At 36.6% G+C, this 18,103-nt stretch overlaps 1 protein-coding gene across 3 annotated transcripts; it reads right to left on the bottom strand.

The window, feature by feature from the left end:
* Positions 1 to 11,112: 11,112 nt before the first annotated feature.
* On the bottom strand, positions 11,113 to 16,370 carry NAP7 (non-intrinsic ABC protein 7). 3 transcript variants are annotated; one of them, XM_008233622.3, is made up of 6 exons: positions 15,818 to 16,370; positions 15,459 to 15,680; positions 15,180 to 15,302; positions 14,769 to 14,945; positions 13,993 to 14,093; positions 11,113 to 11,310 (listed from the first exon to the last, which is right to left on the bottom strand). In XM_008233622.3, the coding sequence occupies exons 1-5, from the start codon at positions 16,247 to 16,249 to the stop codon at positions 14,007 to 14,009; spliced, it is 1,041 nt and encodes a 346-aa protein (XP_008231844.2). In that variant the 5' UTR covers positions 16,250 to 16,370; the 3' UTR covers positions 11,113 to 11,310; positions 13,993 to 14,006. The 3 variants fall into 3 exon arrangements, with proteins under 3 accessions (XP_008231844.2, XP_016650065.2, XP_088908758.1); XM_016794579.2 differs by lacking the exon at positions 11,113 to 11,310 and adding an exon at positions 13,687 to 13,875; XM_089052632.1 differs by lacking the exon at positions 11,113 to 11,310 and adding an exon at positions 13,687 to 13,858.
* Positions 16,371 to 18,103: the final 1,733 nt, after the last annotated feature.

The raw sequence follows: 18,103 nt of genomic DNA, 5'->3' as shown, positions 1-18,103 counted from the left end.
GGACAAGATTGCACATACTGTGGTGATCCGAGGCACACTAGTGAGACTTGTTTTAAATTGCATGGCTACACTGAATGGTGGGCTACTCTCAAAGATCGAACACAACGCGGTACGGCCAATAATGGTACTGGTTATGGATTTCATATTTCTGATAAGAGTGATTCCACAAGCTGGATAATTGATTCCGGTGCAATTGATCATATGACGTTTGATCTTGATGATTTTCTAAATACTACCCAACCTCGAAGAACTTGTATTGTTAACACCAATGGAGTTACCTATCCTGTGACAAGGGTTGACACTGTTGCACTCTCATCCTCTTTCTCACTATCTAATACTTTATTTGTTCCATCTTTATCCAATAAATTGATGTCTGCAAGTAAGCTTACTGAACAATTGAATTGTTGTGTACTCATTTACTCGAATTTTTGTTTTCTTCAGGATATTCACAACTAAGAAGATTCTTGGTCGTGGTACTAAAAGAAGGGGACTCTATTATGTAGATGACTTCAATCCCGACATGACTAACAGTGTGACACATCCCTTTTATAGCAAACAAAAGCAAATTTGGTTGTGGCACCGTCGATTGGGACATCAATCTTTTAATTATCTGAAGCATCTTATACTAGATTTATTCTCAGGTTTCAAGGACTCTGACTTCAAATATGATACTTGTATTTTGGCCAAGAGTCATTGTGTGCCCTATCCGCTGAGTACGAACAAGTGTACTACTCCATTTGTGTTAATTCACTTTGATGTCTGGGGATCTTCATCTATCATTGCTCCTTCTGGCGTTCGGTGGTTTGTCACATTTGTAGATGATTGTACATGGATGACATGACTTTATTTGCTGAAGAATAAAAATAAAGTGTTCCGTTTTCATTTCTTCCACAAATAGATGAAAACTCAGTTCAATGCTCAAATACAAATTCTTTGCTCAGACAATGGTGAAGAATTTGTCAATCATGACTTTCAAGCTTACTTCCAACAACATGGAATTATCCATGAGACGCATTTTCCTCAAACACCATAATAAAATGGTGTTGCTGAGCGAAAGAATTGACATCTTCTTGAAATAGCACGAGCACTTCTGATTGGCACTCATGTTCCTCACCAACATTGGGATGATGCTATTGTCATCGCAGTTCACCTGATCAACCGCATGCCTTCTGGTGCATTGAACTTTAAAACTCCCTTACAAGTGCTTGCACAAGACGGGCCCCTACTTTATGTTTTGGTACTCACACCCCCAATCTTTGGATGTGTGGCATTTGTTCATCTCCATAAAAATCAATGTAGCAAACTTGATCCATGTGCGCTTCGTTGTGTTTTTGTAGGTTATGTCACTCATCAGAAAGGCCCCGCTGTTATCACCATCTTACCCGACATACCTATATCTTTTTGGATGTGACCTTTATGGAAACTAAAATGTTTTTCCATGACCCAGCATCTAATTCTTCACTTCAGGGGGAAATACGAAGTGAAGAATAGAATTGGAGCAACTTGGAAAACGAAGAAATTCGCCTCTATACAAAATCGTCATGCCTCTGACAATCAATTGCCTAGAGGTTTGGAGCATGAAATTGCTCTCGGCCAAGAAACGATCGATTGTCCAAACCTGACGATCGATTGTCCCGAGTCTAGAGCAAGAGACGCTCTTTATCAGCGATCAATCGCCCATTCACAGTGATCGATCGCTGACCCCTACAATGATGTTTCTGATATGAGTCCCATGCCTACAGACAATACAGAACAATGAGATAAAGACCCATTTTTAAAATCAATAGTACCAACAAATCAATCTCATGAGAATGTCCTTGAGATAACTACTCCTACTACACTTTTGAATTTAGAGGATAAATCTGTTGGATATCAATTACCATTTAGGCAAAATCGTGGGAAGCCATCAAACCGTTATTCACCTGATATTGGCAAGACATCAAAGTATCCAATTGTGAATCATGTATCCATTCAAAAGCTGTTCAAACCACTAACTTTGTGCATCAGTTCTGCTATTCATATCCCAACCAAGGTTTTTGAAGTATTGAAAGATCCTAAGTGGGTTCTAGCTATAAAGGAATAGATGAAAGCTCTTGAGAAGAATCAAAATTGGACACTGGAAACTTTACCACAAGGAAAAAAGACTATCGGATGTAACGTTGATGGATCTATCGAGTAATACAAGGCAAGACTTGTGATGAAAGGGTACACATAGACTTATGGTGTAGATTATGAAGAAATCTTTGCACCAGTTGCAAAATTCAACACAATCAGATCTTGATTGGGCATGCAATGTAACAAATAGAAGATCCACATTGGGTTACTTCACTTTCGTGGGAGGTAATTTGGTGACATAGAGGAGCAAGAAACAGAAGGCCCAGTGTAGAAGCCTAGTTCAGAGGCATGACTAAAGGAATTTGTGAGCTCATTCGATGAAGGAAGTTGCTTACTAAACCTGGGTATAAACCCACGTCCACAATGAATCTCTTTTGCGACAACAAGGCTGCTATAGTGTTTGTACCATATCTGACCCCTCACTCACGTCTTGACACGTGGCAAATCTACCCAGCCCAGACCAGCTCAGTGAGCCATGCTAAAACGTCGATCGGCATGCTCCACCGATTCATATTGGTCAAATCGGTAAAATGCCTACGACTGATGGAAGACACCAACCTTCGGCACATGATGCAGAGCAACCAGTTAGCACATTCGACCGATTCTAACAAGTTAACCTCGGAACTCCCGCCAGAACCTATCAGGGCACATGTCGACTGCCGAAGACACTCCCACGAGTCCCACATCGAAACTAAGTACTAGGAGCATCACAAATGCTCTTTATAAATAGAGCCCCTTGGCCTAGCCAAGAGGTAAGACTGTTTACTTGACTTGTGCTTTCACATTGTCAATAGAATTGCTCTTAGTCACTAACTTTGGCATCGGAGGGTCTTCGGCAGGCGCCACACCGGTGTCCCAGACTGCACCTGCCGTTTCTTTCTCTAGGCTGAATCTAGCACTACGCTCTAAGAAAGGAAGCTACGGACCGAAGGCTCCTCGGGTCCAAACCCCCATTCCACTTGTAAGTTAGCTCTATTTCTATCTATTTAGTTTTTAGCCTCAGGTCCAAACCCCTATTCCACTTGTAAGTTAGCTCTATTTCTATCTGTTTAGTTTTTAGCGTGAACATATAGCTATTGCACATAATTCGGTTCAACATGATCGCACTAAATATGTTGAGGTGGATCAACACTTCATCAAACATAAACTGGAGGCTAAAGTAATTCAGTTGCCTTTCTTGAAGTCCGAGGATAAATTTGTGGATATTTTGACAAAAACGATTTCTAGTAGAGCGTTCCACAATTCACTAGATCAGTTGGGCATTAGCAACATTTATGTACCAACGTGAGAGGGAGTGTTGGCATGACTTGTAGACCATTGACTTTCTTTCCTTACACACAAAAGATTTCCATTATAATTGTATTTGATTTACTTTAATTTCTGATTTCCTACAATAAATAGAAATATTATTATTTACTTGGCTACTAAGGTTCTATCATATTATAAATATGACATCATACAAGAAGATGAATATATAAAAAAAATTCATAAATAATATTCTCTTATACGTTTCATATTTTGACGTACTCTCCCAATTACAACCCTAAGGGCTCGAATCTAGCAGCAGACTAATGTAATCAAGGGTAGAGCCACATTTCAACACGTACTTTGGGTGCATCGTAATCAAGGGTAGACTGTACATTTCAACACGAACTAAAATTTAACTCGTAGTGATTGTACTCTAGTAGTGATTGTACTCTAGTGTGACTGTATTGTTATCAGCATTATTTCATGCCACACAGGTGACATGATCATAGAAACTTTTAATTAATTTATGTTTTCCCATCAGGCTATTAGCTAATGAAGTTTATGTGACAAATTTCCGAAACCTAATATTATCTTTTGTCAGACGGCAACTTTCCAAACTCTATCAATTTTGTTTAATAAAGACATGTTAACAAATGGTATTATAAAATTGCAGTCCAAAAAAGATCATAATTTTTTTAATCAAAATATTATATTTATATGAATATTTTAATCAGCCCAAAATGGATTATTTTGCCGGCCAGTTATCTTTGTTTTTTCTTGGCATTGTGCGAGACCAACGACGTTAATATGGGTCAAAAGTCCGCAGCAAGCTTTTGCATATTGGCGTACATCATCATAGGCATTTTATATCCATGGCACACGAAACAAACAAAAACACCACTCCAAAACCCCTTTTATTGTATCATTCAATTATCATAATAACATTGAAAATCATGTTCAGATATATAATAATATCATAATGTGAATTTGTTTTGGGTAAAAAGTCACTTTTAATCCCTCTTATTTTAATTTGATCAATTTTGTCCATATAGTTTGAATTCCAAGCAATTCAAGCACAATCTCAATTTCTGTCAAATTATTTTAATTTTTGTTCACATAGAAAGGCATTTCGATGTAATCCTACAAGCCCTCCACAATCACACTCACAACCACCCAACAACACCTCCCCAAGAACCCCCACAATCACCTTCCCCCTCCCTATATCAAACTCCAACCCTAACTCCATGCATTGTCCAAATTCCCAAAAACAAAAGCCAACACACAACTTTTGGGTTTTTAGGTCTAATGGTCCATTAACTTTGACTCGAATCAATTTCCAAAATCATTCCCGTGGTCCTTCAACTTCATAAAATCAAACTAAAACCATGAGAGTTGGCTAAAATATATCTGGCTATTTAAAAATTAAAAATAAAAATAAAAACTTGCATCCTTAATTACAGAAAAATTAGTTTGGGGGTAAATTGACAATTATGTATATAGTTCAAAGGGGGAAACGGATGTTAACCCATATATATATATATATATATATTTATATACCGTTATGGGGCCCACTTTGCATTGTATTTCACTAATCCACACTGTCTATTTTTTAGATAATCAATCAAAGATCATCTCTATAAAAAAATTACTTAAATCCGATATAATTTGATCACTCAATTGAGTTATTCAAATTTTAGTACTTTCTTAAATCACTGTGTTCATTGATTTTGTAGGACACAATTGGATGTCGAAACGGTTTCTGATTTGTCTAATTCTTTTGCAAGGATGATCTATGAATATAGACTTAACAAATACATGGTTGAGGGATCCATCAATAGAAGGGGACACCCTTGTAGGGCCCACTTCACATTATTCCACTAATCCAAACTATCTAGTTTTTAGATAATCATTCAAAGATCATCTCTTCAAAAAATCACTTGAATCCGATATCATTTGACTACTCAATTCAGTTATTGAAATTTTCGTACTTTCTTAAAGTACCGTGTTCATTGATTTTGTAGGAAACAATTGGATGTCGAAACAGTTAAAATATATGATTTGGATCATTGAAAAAAATTCGTAAAGAACCCTAAAGGGTGTCCATCAAATAAAATTATTTGAGGGATTCCTCAATAGAAGGGGATATATATATATATATATATATATGCCGATCTTTGCCACTATATTTTTTACACAAGATTAAGTTTTATTAATCTTAATTCTTTAATTAATTACATAATAAAATATCTTCTCTCTCTTCATTCATGTTTTAATTTCTTTAATTAAATCTCATTAATTGCCATGCCTTCTGCCATTAACAACATTTCTCGAACTTTTTCTTCTTCTTCTTCATGCCTGTTACATTATGAGGTTCTATGGTCTGAATTTTCATGTTGTTTTCCCCTTTTTTCTTATGTAATATGCGATCAAATTCAAATTCTTAGGTCTTATAAACCTAATGGCTAATCCTATGTTAAGGAGATTTTCATTATAAATTTGACAGAAAAAAAAAAAATTTGTAGATTACGAATCTTCAACCACACAGTATTTTGGCAACTCTTGTGTTTTAGGTGTAGTGGGAGAAAAGGAACCCATAAGTACTATTTAAATACCCATCGATTTCAGAGACACATGTTTAAGGGTCTTGGACAAGTTGTATGCTTGAGAAATGGAGCCCAGAAACACTAGTCTTGCTTCTTATAGCACCATTGTGGGAGAGATTTTCGTCCCACGGGAATATTCGTCTAAGATTCCGTCTTCCCCTTCATCGTCTTTTTCTCCCTGCAAAAAAAATCGGAATGAGAGGACCACATCGGGGGGGTGTTGGCCAAAGGCTCTCCGATGCCTAAGTTAATTCGAGTGTTTGTAGGAAAACAATAGCTAACTAAAGGGTACGGAGATGTATGTGTGGTGTGAACTAGGAGGCCGGAGCCTTGTGTGAGAGGGAGAAAGAGTTATGGCGGCTAAGGTTTGTGAGATAGAATTTCTTTAGAGTTTCAGATGTAGGTTTAGAATTACCTCAAGCATTGGTGTAGCCATGTATTTATAGGAGCCTCGGAGGCTAGGGTTTCGGAAGAATAATTCCACATATGGAAATGAATTATTCTTCCCCAATTTGGAGAGACTGACGTGATTAGAAATTTGATTTAAATCAAATAAATGCTAATTGAATCAAATAACTCCCAATTATGCCAAATAATCCCCAAATAAAAAGAAATATTTGACCTAGGGTTTGGCTAAAATTTGGTTCCCACAACCATTGGCACCAACAGGGTTAAACTTGAAGATGGGATGCTAGCAGACTTAATACTTTCTCCACAATAGTTTCAATTTTTTTATAAAGATAATAAGGAAAGAAAGAATCAGCAAACAGTAAGAAGGTTCTTTTTGGGTTTGTTAAGAGAGAGGTAGTAGTGAACGTGTTGGGAAGAGGAAGAAGAAAGAGAGAAAAAAATGATTTATTGAGAGAAATTTACCTCTCCGAGAAAATAGAGAGAAGAAAGGGAAAATTTCTTTTATTTTTTTTATTTTTTATGTCAAAAAGCCATGTCAGGTATAATCTCATCCATTAAAAGTGGAGTAATCTAATGACCCAAAAATTGTGTCCAAACTTATATAAAAAACATAGTGCCACTTATCCACCCCCAAACTTCTATTGAGGGACACCCTTCAGGGTACCCTACGAATTTTTTTTCAACAATCCAAACCATCTATTGTTTGAGTCAACATTCATAGATTATCTTTGCAAAAAATTAGACAAATAGGAAACCATTTTGACATCCAATTGTATGCTACAAAATTAATGAATACGGTACTTCAAGAAAGTACTAAAATTTCAATAACTCAATTGAGTGGTCAAATGATATTGGATTCAAGTGATTTTTTGTAGAGATGATCTTTGAATAATTATCTAAAAAATAGACTGTTTGGATTAGTGAAATACAATGTGAAGTGGGCCCTACAAGGGTGTCCCTCAATAAGCTTATTTGATGAATCTCTCAAAGGAAGCTCTATATATATATATATAATGCACATTAGCTCATACGACCTATAGATCAGGTACATACTGTTTGAGAAAACGTCATCAATAATTATCTTGTTTTTATTGTTTTTCTCAACTTTTTTATTTGTTGTTATTCTTAAACACCACTAATCAACTTGATAAGTATTAAACATATTTTCGTTTCAATATGTGGGTGTGTTTAGGGATCATCATTTGGCCCACAGGCTCTTAGGCCGATGAAGGCCCACTCGGCCCATTGAGAAAAAGGTCGAGCCAGTTGTGGGCTATGGGCCCTGGCCCAACAAAGGGTGAGCTAGGCTTAGGCAAGGGGTCTAAAGTCTGGCTCAGAACATAAACCCGACCCACCTAGCCCATATAAGCCCGGCCCGCTTGGCCCATAATTATTGTTTATAATTATAATTTATAATGGTAGACTTACACCAACGTACAAACAAGCCCATCATGCCATTGAAATTATTGTTTCTTTCTTTGGTGGGCCTTGGACTTGCAAGTTGCAATGGTAACAAGCCCTTTACCATGTTTTCCCATATATATATATATATATATATATATCAATCAGAGAGCTTCTATTGAGATTCTCAAATAAAAGCTTATTTGAGGACACCTTTGTAGGGCCCACTCGGATTGTATTTCACTAATCCAAACTGTCTATTTTGTAGATACACATTCAAAGATCATCTCTACAAAAATCACTTGAATCCGATATCATTTGACCATTCAATTGAGTTATTGAAATTTTAGTACTTTCTTGAAGCACCGTGTTCATTAATTTTGTAGGACACAATTGGATGTCGAAATGGTTTCTGATTTGTCTAATTTTTGTAAGGATGATCTATGAATAAAGACCTAAAAAATAGATGGTTTGGATCATTTGAAAAAAAATTGTAGGGTACCGTAAAGGGCGTCCCTCAATAGAAGGGGATATATATATATATATATATATATATAATTAAAGGAGATCGAACTTAGGTGTAGTGTGGGTATATTGCCTTGGCCAATTGACCTAATTCACTTTAGGTGAGGTTTTTTTTTTTAAATTGGAAGCATAAAAGGGTCTTCGGTAAAACTTGAGAGAATTTTCTCTCTGTTTTCTACAGCTTCAAGGAGTTAAAATTATAAAGATGAGGGTTGCTCTCTCGCTACACAAGGAGAGCCATGCATCAAAATTAAGGTTTCTACCAGTCCAGTCGTTGTCGTCATCCTTGATTTGGTCAACGGAGCACTTTTGGGGGATGTTGGGCAAACTCTGATGCCTAAGTCAATTAAATGGTCTCGGGGAGATGCCAAAATAACTGAAAGGACGGAGTTTTCTCTCACAGAGAGAGAGAGATTGAGTTTCTCTAGGGTTTTCGGATTAGAAAAGGATTACATCATGTATGGAGTGTAGCCATCTATTTATAGTCTCCTTGTCAGTTAGAGTTTGTAGAGAATAATTCCCATATGGAAGGGAGACAAAACAGAAAGTAGAATATAATGACTACATTTAAGTAGGGATGTTTCGAGTTCAATTTTCCTATGCCCAATTTTCCTATCCCCATACTAAACCTAGAGATAACAGCCGTTAACTCATGGTTCAAATTTCAAAACAAGAAATATTAAAAATGAAAATAAAAAAAGTTATTTATTTATTTATTTAACTCTCTGCAGTTTCACGGGCATATCGATCTTGTTTGGGTCTTCATTCACATTAACAATTTCCTTGGAAATTAGGTCTATTTCTTTTCTTCCCTTTCTCCCAAATTCTAATTATCTTTGACTTGTTTTGTTATCGAGAAACATGAGGAACATAACAAAATTGATTAACATTTTTTGGATTGATCTTTGAAGAATATGTTACGCGTTTCTTCAGCAACTAAAAGAATTACTAATTTATTTTGGATATTAGTTTAGGTATTGAGAGGGAGGGAGGGAGTTGTTTTGTTTGTGTTTGCGTGTTTGTTTGACTTCAAGCCAAAACCAGAGAGATCAAAGGGTTTAAGTGCTAGATTAACCCTTGAACTAGATGCGTAGGCTACAATCCCCTGAAGGTGGAGGTGAAGACATCGATATGGCGAGGGATCAAGACGGTGGAAGAGTGCCAATTTGGGCTTTAATTATTGTTTCACTTCTGAAAGGATTGGGAGGGGTTTGAACTTTGATCGATGGGTATTTCTCATTGGATGGTTAGAAAGCCAAAGGAAGAAGATGAAGAGTACATGAAAAACAAAGTTTTCTTTTCAATATTTGTTTTGGGTAAACTACAGTAAACCCCCTAACCTATAAGGTCGTTTACGAGTTCATACACGATTTTGAGGACGATTATGGTACATACTCAACATCGCGAAACCTACAGATTGCATTCGTTAACTGTTAGTCATCTGTTAAATGCTGACGTATCAAAAATGGGACCCTTTTTTCTGATGACCTGGACTTCCAAGTGGATCAAAAATTAATAAAAAAATTAGTTTACTGTTTAAATCATTAAAAAATTTATAAAAAAATTCTCATCTCTCTTCTCCAGCCAACCCTCTCTCCTTCCCGATTCAACTTGACCTCTCAACCACCACTCTCCCGTCGCCGCCCAAAGAACCACCCAGCCATCTCCACGCCAATCCTCTCTCCCTCCCTACTCAACCCAGCCAACCCTCTCTCCCTCCCGACTCAACCCCACCTCTCAGCCACCCCACTCCCATCGACGACGCCCAAACCCAACTCTCTTTCTCCCTCCTCCTCATAAGATTCCAATACCTCAAAATTAAACCACCATCGCACAATCAACTTTGCCTAGAAAGAGAATAATTCTCAAACAGCAGAAACATATCTTTGGTTGGTAGGGAACTAGTCTAGGAACAATTTCAGAATCTACAGCTGAGGGTTCACCTACTTTTCCATGGCAATTTGCCACAATCCAGCATATGGGTTTAATTTCATTGAAGAAATTCTCCACTAATTGTAAATAACTTGTCTTATTAGGCACTTTTATGTTTTGGAATTTTCACAAGAAAACATCGAGAAAGCCCTTGATCTAGCTTGGTCGCGACCTTCATTTTCTCTGGTGCTTCGTCGTCGGCTTTCGGCATCGAGTGAATGGCAACTCCTGGATATTTTTGAGGATGGCAGCGGCTGGAGATTTTCCAACTTCCTCGTCGGCGAAATTTCGATGGATGTGGACAACGCGAGCCCTTAGGCTTGGAAGTTGAAGACCCCTTGTCCCGGTGGTATGCGACGTCAATGTCGGAGTTTGAATCGGCAAGGAGCAGCTCCACGGTTTGTGGTTGGGGGAGGCGTGGCTATCGGGTTTGGGTTTGGTGGTACAGGTGGATCAGACAGAGGAGGGTTTGGTGGTAGAGGCTAGGAGGAAGAGAGAGTGAGAATTCTGGGTTTAGTTCAGAGAGAGAGATTAAAATAATTCTAAAATAATTTTTTATTAATTTTTTACCCACGTGGAAGCCCACGTCATCAGAAAAAAAGATCCCATTTTTGACACGTCAGCATTTAACAAACTGACTAACAATTTCCCTAACGGAGGAGGCAATCTGTAAGTTTTCCGCAACATCGAGTACGTACCCATAAATGTCCCCAAAATCAAGTATGAACTCGTAAATGATCCTATAGGTTGGGGAGTTTACTGTAGTTAACCCTTTGTTTTATTATTCAATTCAATTCGAGTTAACCTTCGTGATCTCTCTGTTAAGTATGGGACAGGTGGTGAAATATTAAGAAAGAAACAGGAAGGCACAGGGAAATTAGGCACAGGAAAATTGAACTCGGATGTTTCCAACGTAGACATTATAAGATGCAATCTCAACCGTTAAAACTGTTTTAATCTAATGGTCTACAAAGTGTGTTATAATGTGTGTCAAAAATGTGTCCCCCGATCCTGCACCTTCGTCTTCCAAAGATTGCATCACATCTGCACCTGCGTTTTCCGAAGACTATCACATCTGCAAGAATGAGGAAAAACCAAAAGAAATTTAGTTTCCGGACTTATATACAACAGATGCATTTCCTGACTTATACACAACAGATGCAACAGCAAACAAATGTATCAAGTAATTTGTTCCTTTCCTAATGAGAATTGCAAGACAATTGAAGTTGCTCAAGAAATGCAAGCAAAGGTGTTCCAGATGTTCCTCAAGCATCACATATTTTGGCCTATAACATATGTCATTGTTTCAGAATCAACAAACTAAGGGCAGAAACTTCTAAACTGTTTCTGGAAATAGAATTCTAATCGACAGTCCTTCAAAGGAATTTCAGTTCACAGCTCCTGATTCACTCCACAATCACAGTTGCAGTTGTTTACTGAAAGTCCTATTTATCAAGTATCTTAAACGTTACAATGTGACACTGTTTCAGTGACTTCCCAATGGGGCAGGCAGAATTGGTTTTCCTCTCTCTAGACTTATTTTTCAATGCCTTCCCATTCTTTATTCACTCCTTTCCCCAATCTCCAAACAACTTCACATACATACATTCATTCTAGGTCTGAATTGGTTCAAGTGTGTTAAATTGAATTGGTGCTTTTATTGATTGATTGATTTATTATTATTATTATTTTACTTTGGGCATCTGATGATTCCCAATCACCAACATTACAAAAGGGAAACTTGCAATCTCTGTATGTATTTTTGGCTGGGTGATTTACTATCAAAGAGTTGTTTATTTTTGGCAGAGATCATGCTATATCTTGTAGGGTTTCAGTCGTTGATTAGATGCTATATGATTCTAATTTATTGGCAAATACCACAAATTTTAGGATACACCCTACTGAGTTCAGGAGCATTTTTGCTCACCACTTTAACCCAAGGTGTACCTGCACCGCCCTTCTCAACACTTGCACATGTCCATTGACATAACCATAATTTCATAAATACAAAGTAAAGAGTTAATTATGGTTATGTCAATGGACACATGTTAAGTGTTGAAAAGGGTGGTGAGGGTACATCTTGAGTTAAAGTGCTGAGCCAAAATATTTCCATTGAGTTCTAACCTATTTTTAATTCTTTAGCTTGTAAAATGGTATGTTCTACTAATAGATGTATTTTGTTTCTCCCTTTAAAAGCATGTAGGGGAAGTTACTATCGTTTTCCCTCAAGGGTACCATGAAGGGTCATGAATAAGGCATTAGAAAACACTATGGATCATTGTTGCAATAGGTCCACATGTTACCGGAGGCTCAGACGGAAGCACAAAGGAATACTAACCACCCAAGAAACGCCAATGGAGACCACCAAGGAGATACAGAGTTTAAGAAAACTCACAACCCAATGGAGAGGCCACCAAGGAGATACGAAGTTTAAGGATAAAAGTTCATAACTTTCATTTCAATGCTCAATGCCCCAGCAGAAACAAAATGGGGAGTTTTAAAAGCAATAGATCCTTGGAACAACCGTCCAAGATAGGAAGCTTTTGGCATTCCAAGACAATGATAACTGAGAAATATGCAAATGGGAAGACTCTTTTTCTGGACTCTTGTGTAGGTCCAGACAGCATCAACTACCTTCACTAAAATGACGATAAATTCTTTTAGAAAATTCCAAATGGGGCTCCGTAAAAAACCTATAAGTTCTAGACTTCGGCTTCCAAATTAATCTTGTCTGCAATTAAATTTTAGCATTATAATCCCTGTTTTAACTTCAAAATTCGGACCCTGGTACAACCCCTCGAGATTGAGTGATTAATGTAAGAATTTGGAATTCCTTTGGGGCTGAAATTAGGAGCTGGTTTCCACAAATTCCAGTGTCACCACATCTACAATACTAACCTTGGCGGTTGCACTAGATTATTAGTACAGATACGTAACTGCTTTTAAACTTAAATGCACATAACCTTGACATCAATGTAAAAGACTGTCAAGTTCATTCGCAAACATCATATGTAATATTCCGACAACAATTTCAGAGGAAAATCACATGCTAAGCAAGAGCTGGTGTGCAATATCGAGACTACCAAAAAATATAAGAGGTAGAATAGTACAAGCATACAGAAAAACAGAGCAAAACTTCAAAGACACCAAATCAAGGGCAAAAGATTCCCTCCGTTTGAATGAGGGAAAATAACTCGGAATTTAGCTAAAAGTTGGGAATTAAAGAGGAGAAATTGACAATTCCCTTGTTTGGCAACTTAAGCGCGGAATTTATTAAATGACCCGCAAAAAAAAATCGTGGAAATTGGGGCATCAAATTCCCGAGTTTAATTTCCACCAAAATATGCGTCATTTCACAATTTCCATAGTGTCATTCACAAAATTCCGTCATTTACAAAATTTGACATACATAAATCCAAACACTGAAAACTTCAATTGCCAGAAATTGAAATGATGGAAATCTAAATTCCGCAATTTTAGACTTTTATGTAATTTTCAATTCCTTCATCCAAACGGAGGACCTCCTAAATGGAGTTTTACACCTAAGTAGCAGTCATCATCAATCAGTAACAACACGAGCTTTTCTAAACCCAGCTTTTGTTTTTTTTTTCTACCTTCAACAACTGAAATGGACAAATTCCTGACTCAAGTACAATAGGTTGCAAAGTCACTAATAAGTCAGATAAAACTGACTCTGATTTTTATTTAAATACTATAGATACTTTGAGGTTTAAGAGAGAGAAAAAGATAGCAATACCTTTTTGCATGTTGTTATGCTGCAGAAATTGCTTTGTACCCTTCCTTTTCTAGTACCTCTGCTAAGGAGATGTTGCCTGTCTTCACAATTTTCCCATCCTCCTATGAAATCAATCATTTAAACAATTAAATCCAAACTGAAAGTGAATCTAGACAGCGGATGTTTATTTATTATTCTGTATAATTTCTTGGCAGTCAACCATATCGAGTACCTTTTCTATGCCTTCTAAAACATTAAACTTCTCATTTAACAAAAGAAACAGATTTTGTTTTTCCAGTTCTAGTAAAGTAAGAACATGCAGCTCCAAAGTTACGCTCATTTTATATATTTTCTACGCTACAAGCATCTGGGGCTTTTATAATAAAACTCTCTACCCTGTTTACTCATTGATAAAAATAAAAATGAGAGGCAACTCACAGGGAGGCATGAAGAAAGCCACTAAAAAATTCCCCGGCATATTATAGGGCAAATTATGTGTTCTTCTTTCCTAGGGGAAATAATAATGGCGTCCATTATGGTATCAGGGCATCTGACGGCATTCTATCCACTCGACCTATAGCGCATTTGCTTACATGGGGCCATAACCATTCAGATAGCAAAGCAAAATTCTAAACCATGTGTTTAGGTAGTCCTAGATGATTCACAATGTCATACTTACTTTAAGGAATTCCTTTTTACTTGTTCCTTTTGTTTTCTAATTTCATGCAACAAAAACATGAACTAAGACCCAAAACCTTTCTCATCCATTTATGTTTTTATTTTTTCCAATGACTTACCATGATATGGATGCATGTTGGCTTTATAAATTCTAGAAGTCGTAGATAATGAGTAATCATCAATACAGAATTTCGTGGAGTCAGTAACCCATTCACTGCCTTTGCTACATCTCTAAGTGCATCAACATCCAACCCAGAATCAATTTCATCTAATATAGCCAATTCTGCCCCCAAAACCTGCATTAAGACGACGCATATGAATACGGAAAAGACATGCAATGAAGAAAGTACAGCTTAACGAAATGTGAAGGGATGACAACCTATTAAAATCTTACTACTATATTTTCCAAGAAATACAAATATCGTAACTGCACTATATATGCAACACGCACTAGGCATTTTCTTAAGAATAAAGTTTTGTTTTATCAAAATCACGTAAGCAAGAAGATTAACTACGAATGATAGCCATACCGCCAGTTGTAAAATCTCATTGCGCTTCTTTTCACCTCCACTAAAGCCTTCATTAACATTTCTATTGAGGAAGTCGGTCTTCATGTTCACAAGATCAAGTTTGGGAAAGATATAAGCATAGAACTGCAATGAGGATAAACAAAGACATGAATGAACATAAACAAGATCAAGTTTGGGAAAGAAATAAGCATTAGAACTACAATGACATAAATAAAAATATGAATGAAGCATTAAACCACCAGAGTCAGCTGGTTTGAAAACAGTGAATGTTTTAGCTACCTCAATTGGTCCAAGCTCAGGCAGTCCTAATTTTTTTCTGCGGGCATTGTAAGCCATGTTGAGAAAATCAATGTTGGTGACACCAGGGATCTCAACTGGAGACTGGAAACTCATAAAAAGCCCAGAGAGTGACCGGTCTTCTGCTGCCATTTCCAGCAAGTTTTCCCCTTTAAACACCACGCTGCCTCCTGTAATTTCGTATTCCGGATGCCCAGCCAGAACCTGAACTAATGAATCAATGAATGAATGTACGGATGCACATTTTCATTTTCTTAATTTTATCTTTTATATGAATTAGTTGATTAATTGTTCCGAATTAATTCCAAACAAGACAAAGACAAGGCAGGGCTAATAGGTACCTTGGCAAAAGTGCTCTTCCCTGAACCATTCTTTCCCATTATGGCATGAACCTCTCCTTGGTAGACGGTGAGGTTAACGCCCTTGAGAATCTCCTGTTTCGATTCGGCAATGACCGCCGTTAAATCCTTGACTTGGAGTAGCAGCTTCTTCTCTCCTTCCTCAACTTGACTGCTATTGCCTGAACCTGAAGTTTCCACGGCGGAGGAGAGGCTGCCCGTCACCTTCACCGGCGTCAGATACCGGAGCTGGTGGTTGTGCTGGTGGTGGTTTGAGCACCAACGGAGAGGGCGGAGGAGGGCAGAACTTGTAAATACTGGAGAACTGGAGGGCAAATTATATCTAATAAGACAAGAAGGAGAAGAAGAAGAAGAAGATTGTGGTGGTGGTGAGGGAAGAGTGCAAGAAGGGTGATTAAATGGCAACAGAGCCATGGAGTTGCTTATCACTGCAAGAGCAAACCCTAATTCTAATTCTCTCTCTGAAAGTGGAAGCCTGAAAATTATGAAGATTGGACTTTGGAGGGAGTGACAATAACTAAAAAATAAATAAAATGACAATAACTAAAAGGGCAAATTGCTGAAATACTCCTCCACTCAACCCCATCCAACTGAACCCACGGAACTAAAAAAATCAGTAAATTTAGCAAACCTATCCAAATAGTCAATTTGGCTGTTATCGTTAAGTTTTTCAAATTTCATCCAATTTTTCATTTCTAATAAAGGTATATTTGTAATTTTGACTAAAATAAAAGTCAAACACATAAAACTAAATAAATAATTTTTTTTTAAAGTTAAAATAATAAAAACTCAGCCCACAGCCCCACCCATCGATCCTAGGGAGAGGTGACAACAGCTTTATTGCAAATGAGCAATTTCAATTATGCTGAGAAATTTCAGTGATATGAGTAACAGCAAACACTTCTCTATTTTCAGTAATTGTAAGAGCATCTCTAAGGGAGATGTCAAATACAAAACATCAAATTTAAATCTGATGGTTGATGTGGCAATTTAACATTTACACAGTTTTATATTTACAAATTTATAAATAAACCCAATCCTAGACATATATTTATAAAAAAACTCAAGCATTATTTAAACATAGAAACACACCCAAAATCAACCACAAAGTCAACTTTTTGGGTGTGTTTATAAATGGATTTTGAGTGTGTGTAATGATGGGTTTTGGGTGTGTTTATATGTTTAAATAGTGCTTGGGTTTTTTTTTATAATTTCAACCCCCATTTTTGGTGTTTTAGTGAAACTCCCTTTTATATTCCACCCAATATGTCAAATAAATAATTATTATAATAGTCAAATCATTTAAAATAAAGAAGAAAAAATATATAAATAAAAATAATAAATGAAAGTAACAACTAACTATCTTTAAAAATAATAAAATATTCATTTGACATCTTGTTTTTGGGATGTCAAAAATAACATCTCAACCTCCAGCCTTCATTCCACATCAGCTTTGACAAATCGGTTGGAGTGATGTGAGATGTTATTTCTAGCCGTTAAATGTCTATGTGGCACTTTTGATACATCAGTTGGAGATGCTCTAACAGCAACTATTCGGAGAGTTCCTGCGGATAGTACTGTTATCTCCATCCCCGAATCCGGCCCAAAAAGTTATGTATTTATTTTTGGTTACAAAATATATTATATAATATAACAAATAAAAAGTTACCTTAAACAAAGTGATGAAATTGACATAAACTTTTATTAATGGCAGCTAGTTTAGGCATAAATGGTTTATCCATTTATGAGTGGGAAGATTTAAGCCCAGCAAATTTATAACCAAAGTCCTTTAACTTTCAAATACTTGCATTAAATTTAAAGCTCATCCAGAAAATATTTATGTATAAAATCACTTAGAAATTTTACTGAAAAAACACTTCCAGCATGCTAGAGGTGATTTTGATTACATTTTTTAATTACTAAATATATAATATAATATAACAATTAAAAAGTTACCCTAAATTTTGTAAAATGGTGAAACTTTGGACATATGTTTTTTATTATATGATTTTATTAGTTTTGTCAAATTAAATTGAGATGATTTTGAGTAGTTGAGTGAAAATGTATAGTTCAATTGAATGTAATCGAGTGCAATTTAATTTCCGTCATTGCCTTACTTTAATTTACTTTTCGCATTCTCCATTTAAGTTTAATTGCATTTCCTTTCTATCCCCTTTAGTTTCTCATTCATTCTTCATCTCCACACACTACTCATTAGGGATAGGAAATCCCCATTGGGTTAGGTCCCCATCAAGTCCCCGGCCCTAA

The sequence above is a fragment of the Prunus mume genome, linkage group LG5, assembly GCF_029339155.1.
Source record: "Prunus mume cultivar Tortuosa linkage group LG5, ASM2933915v1, whole genome shotgun sequence".
NCBI classification, from domain to species: Eukaryota; Viridiplantae; Streptophyta; class Magnoliopsida; order Rosales; family Rosaceae; genus Prunus; species Prunus mume.
Note: the sequence above shows the minus strand (reverse complement) of the source record. Positions and strands in the feature narration are given on the sequence as shown.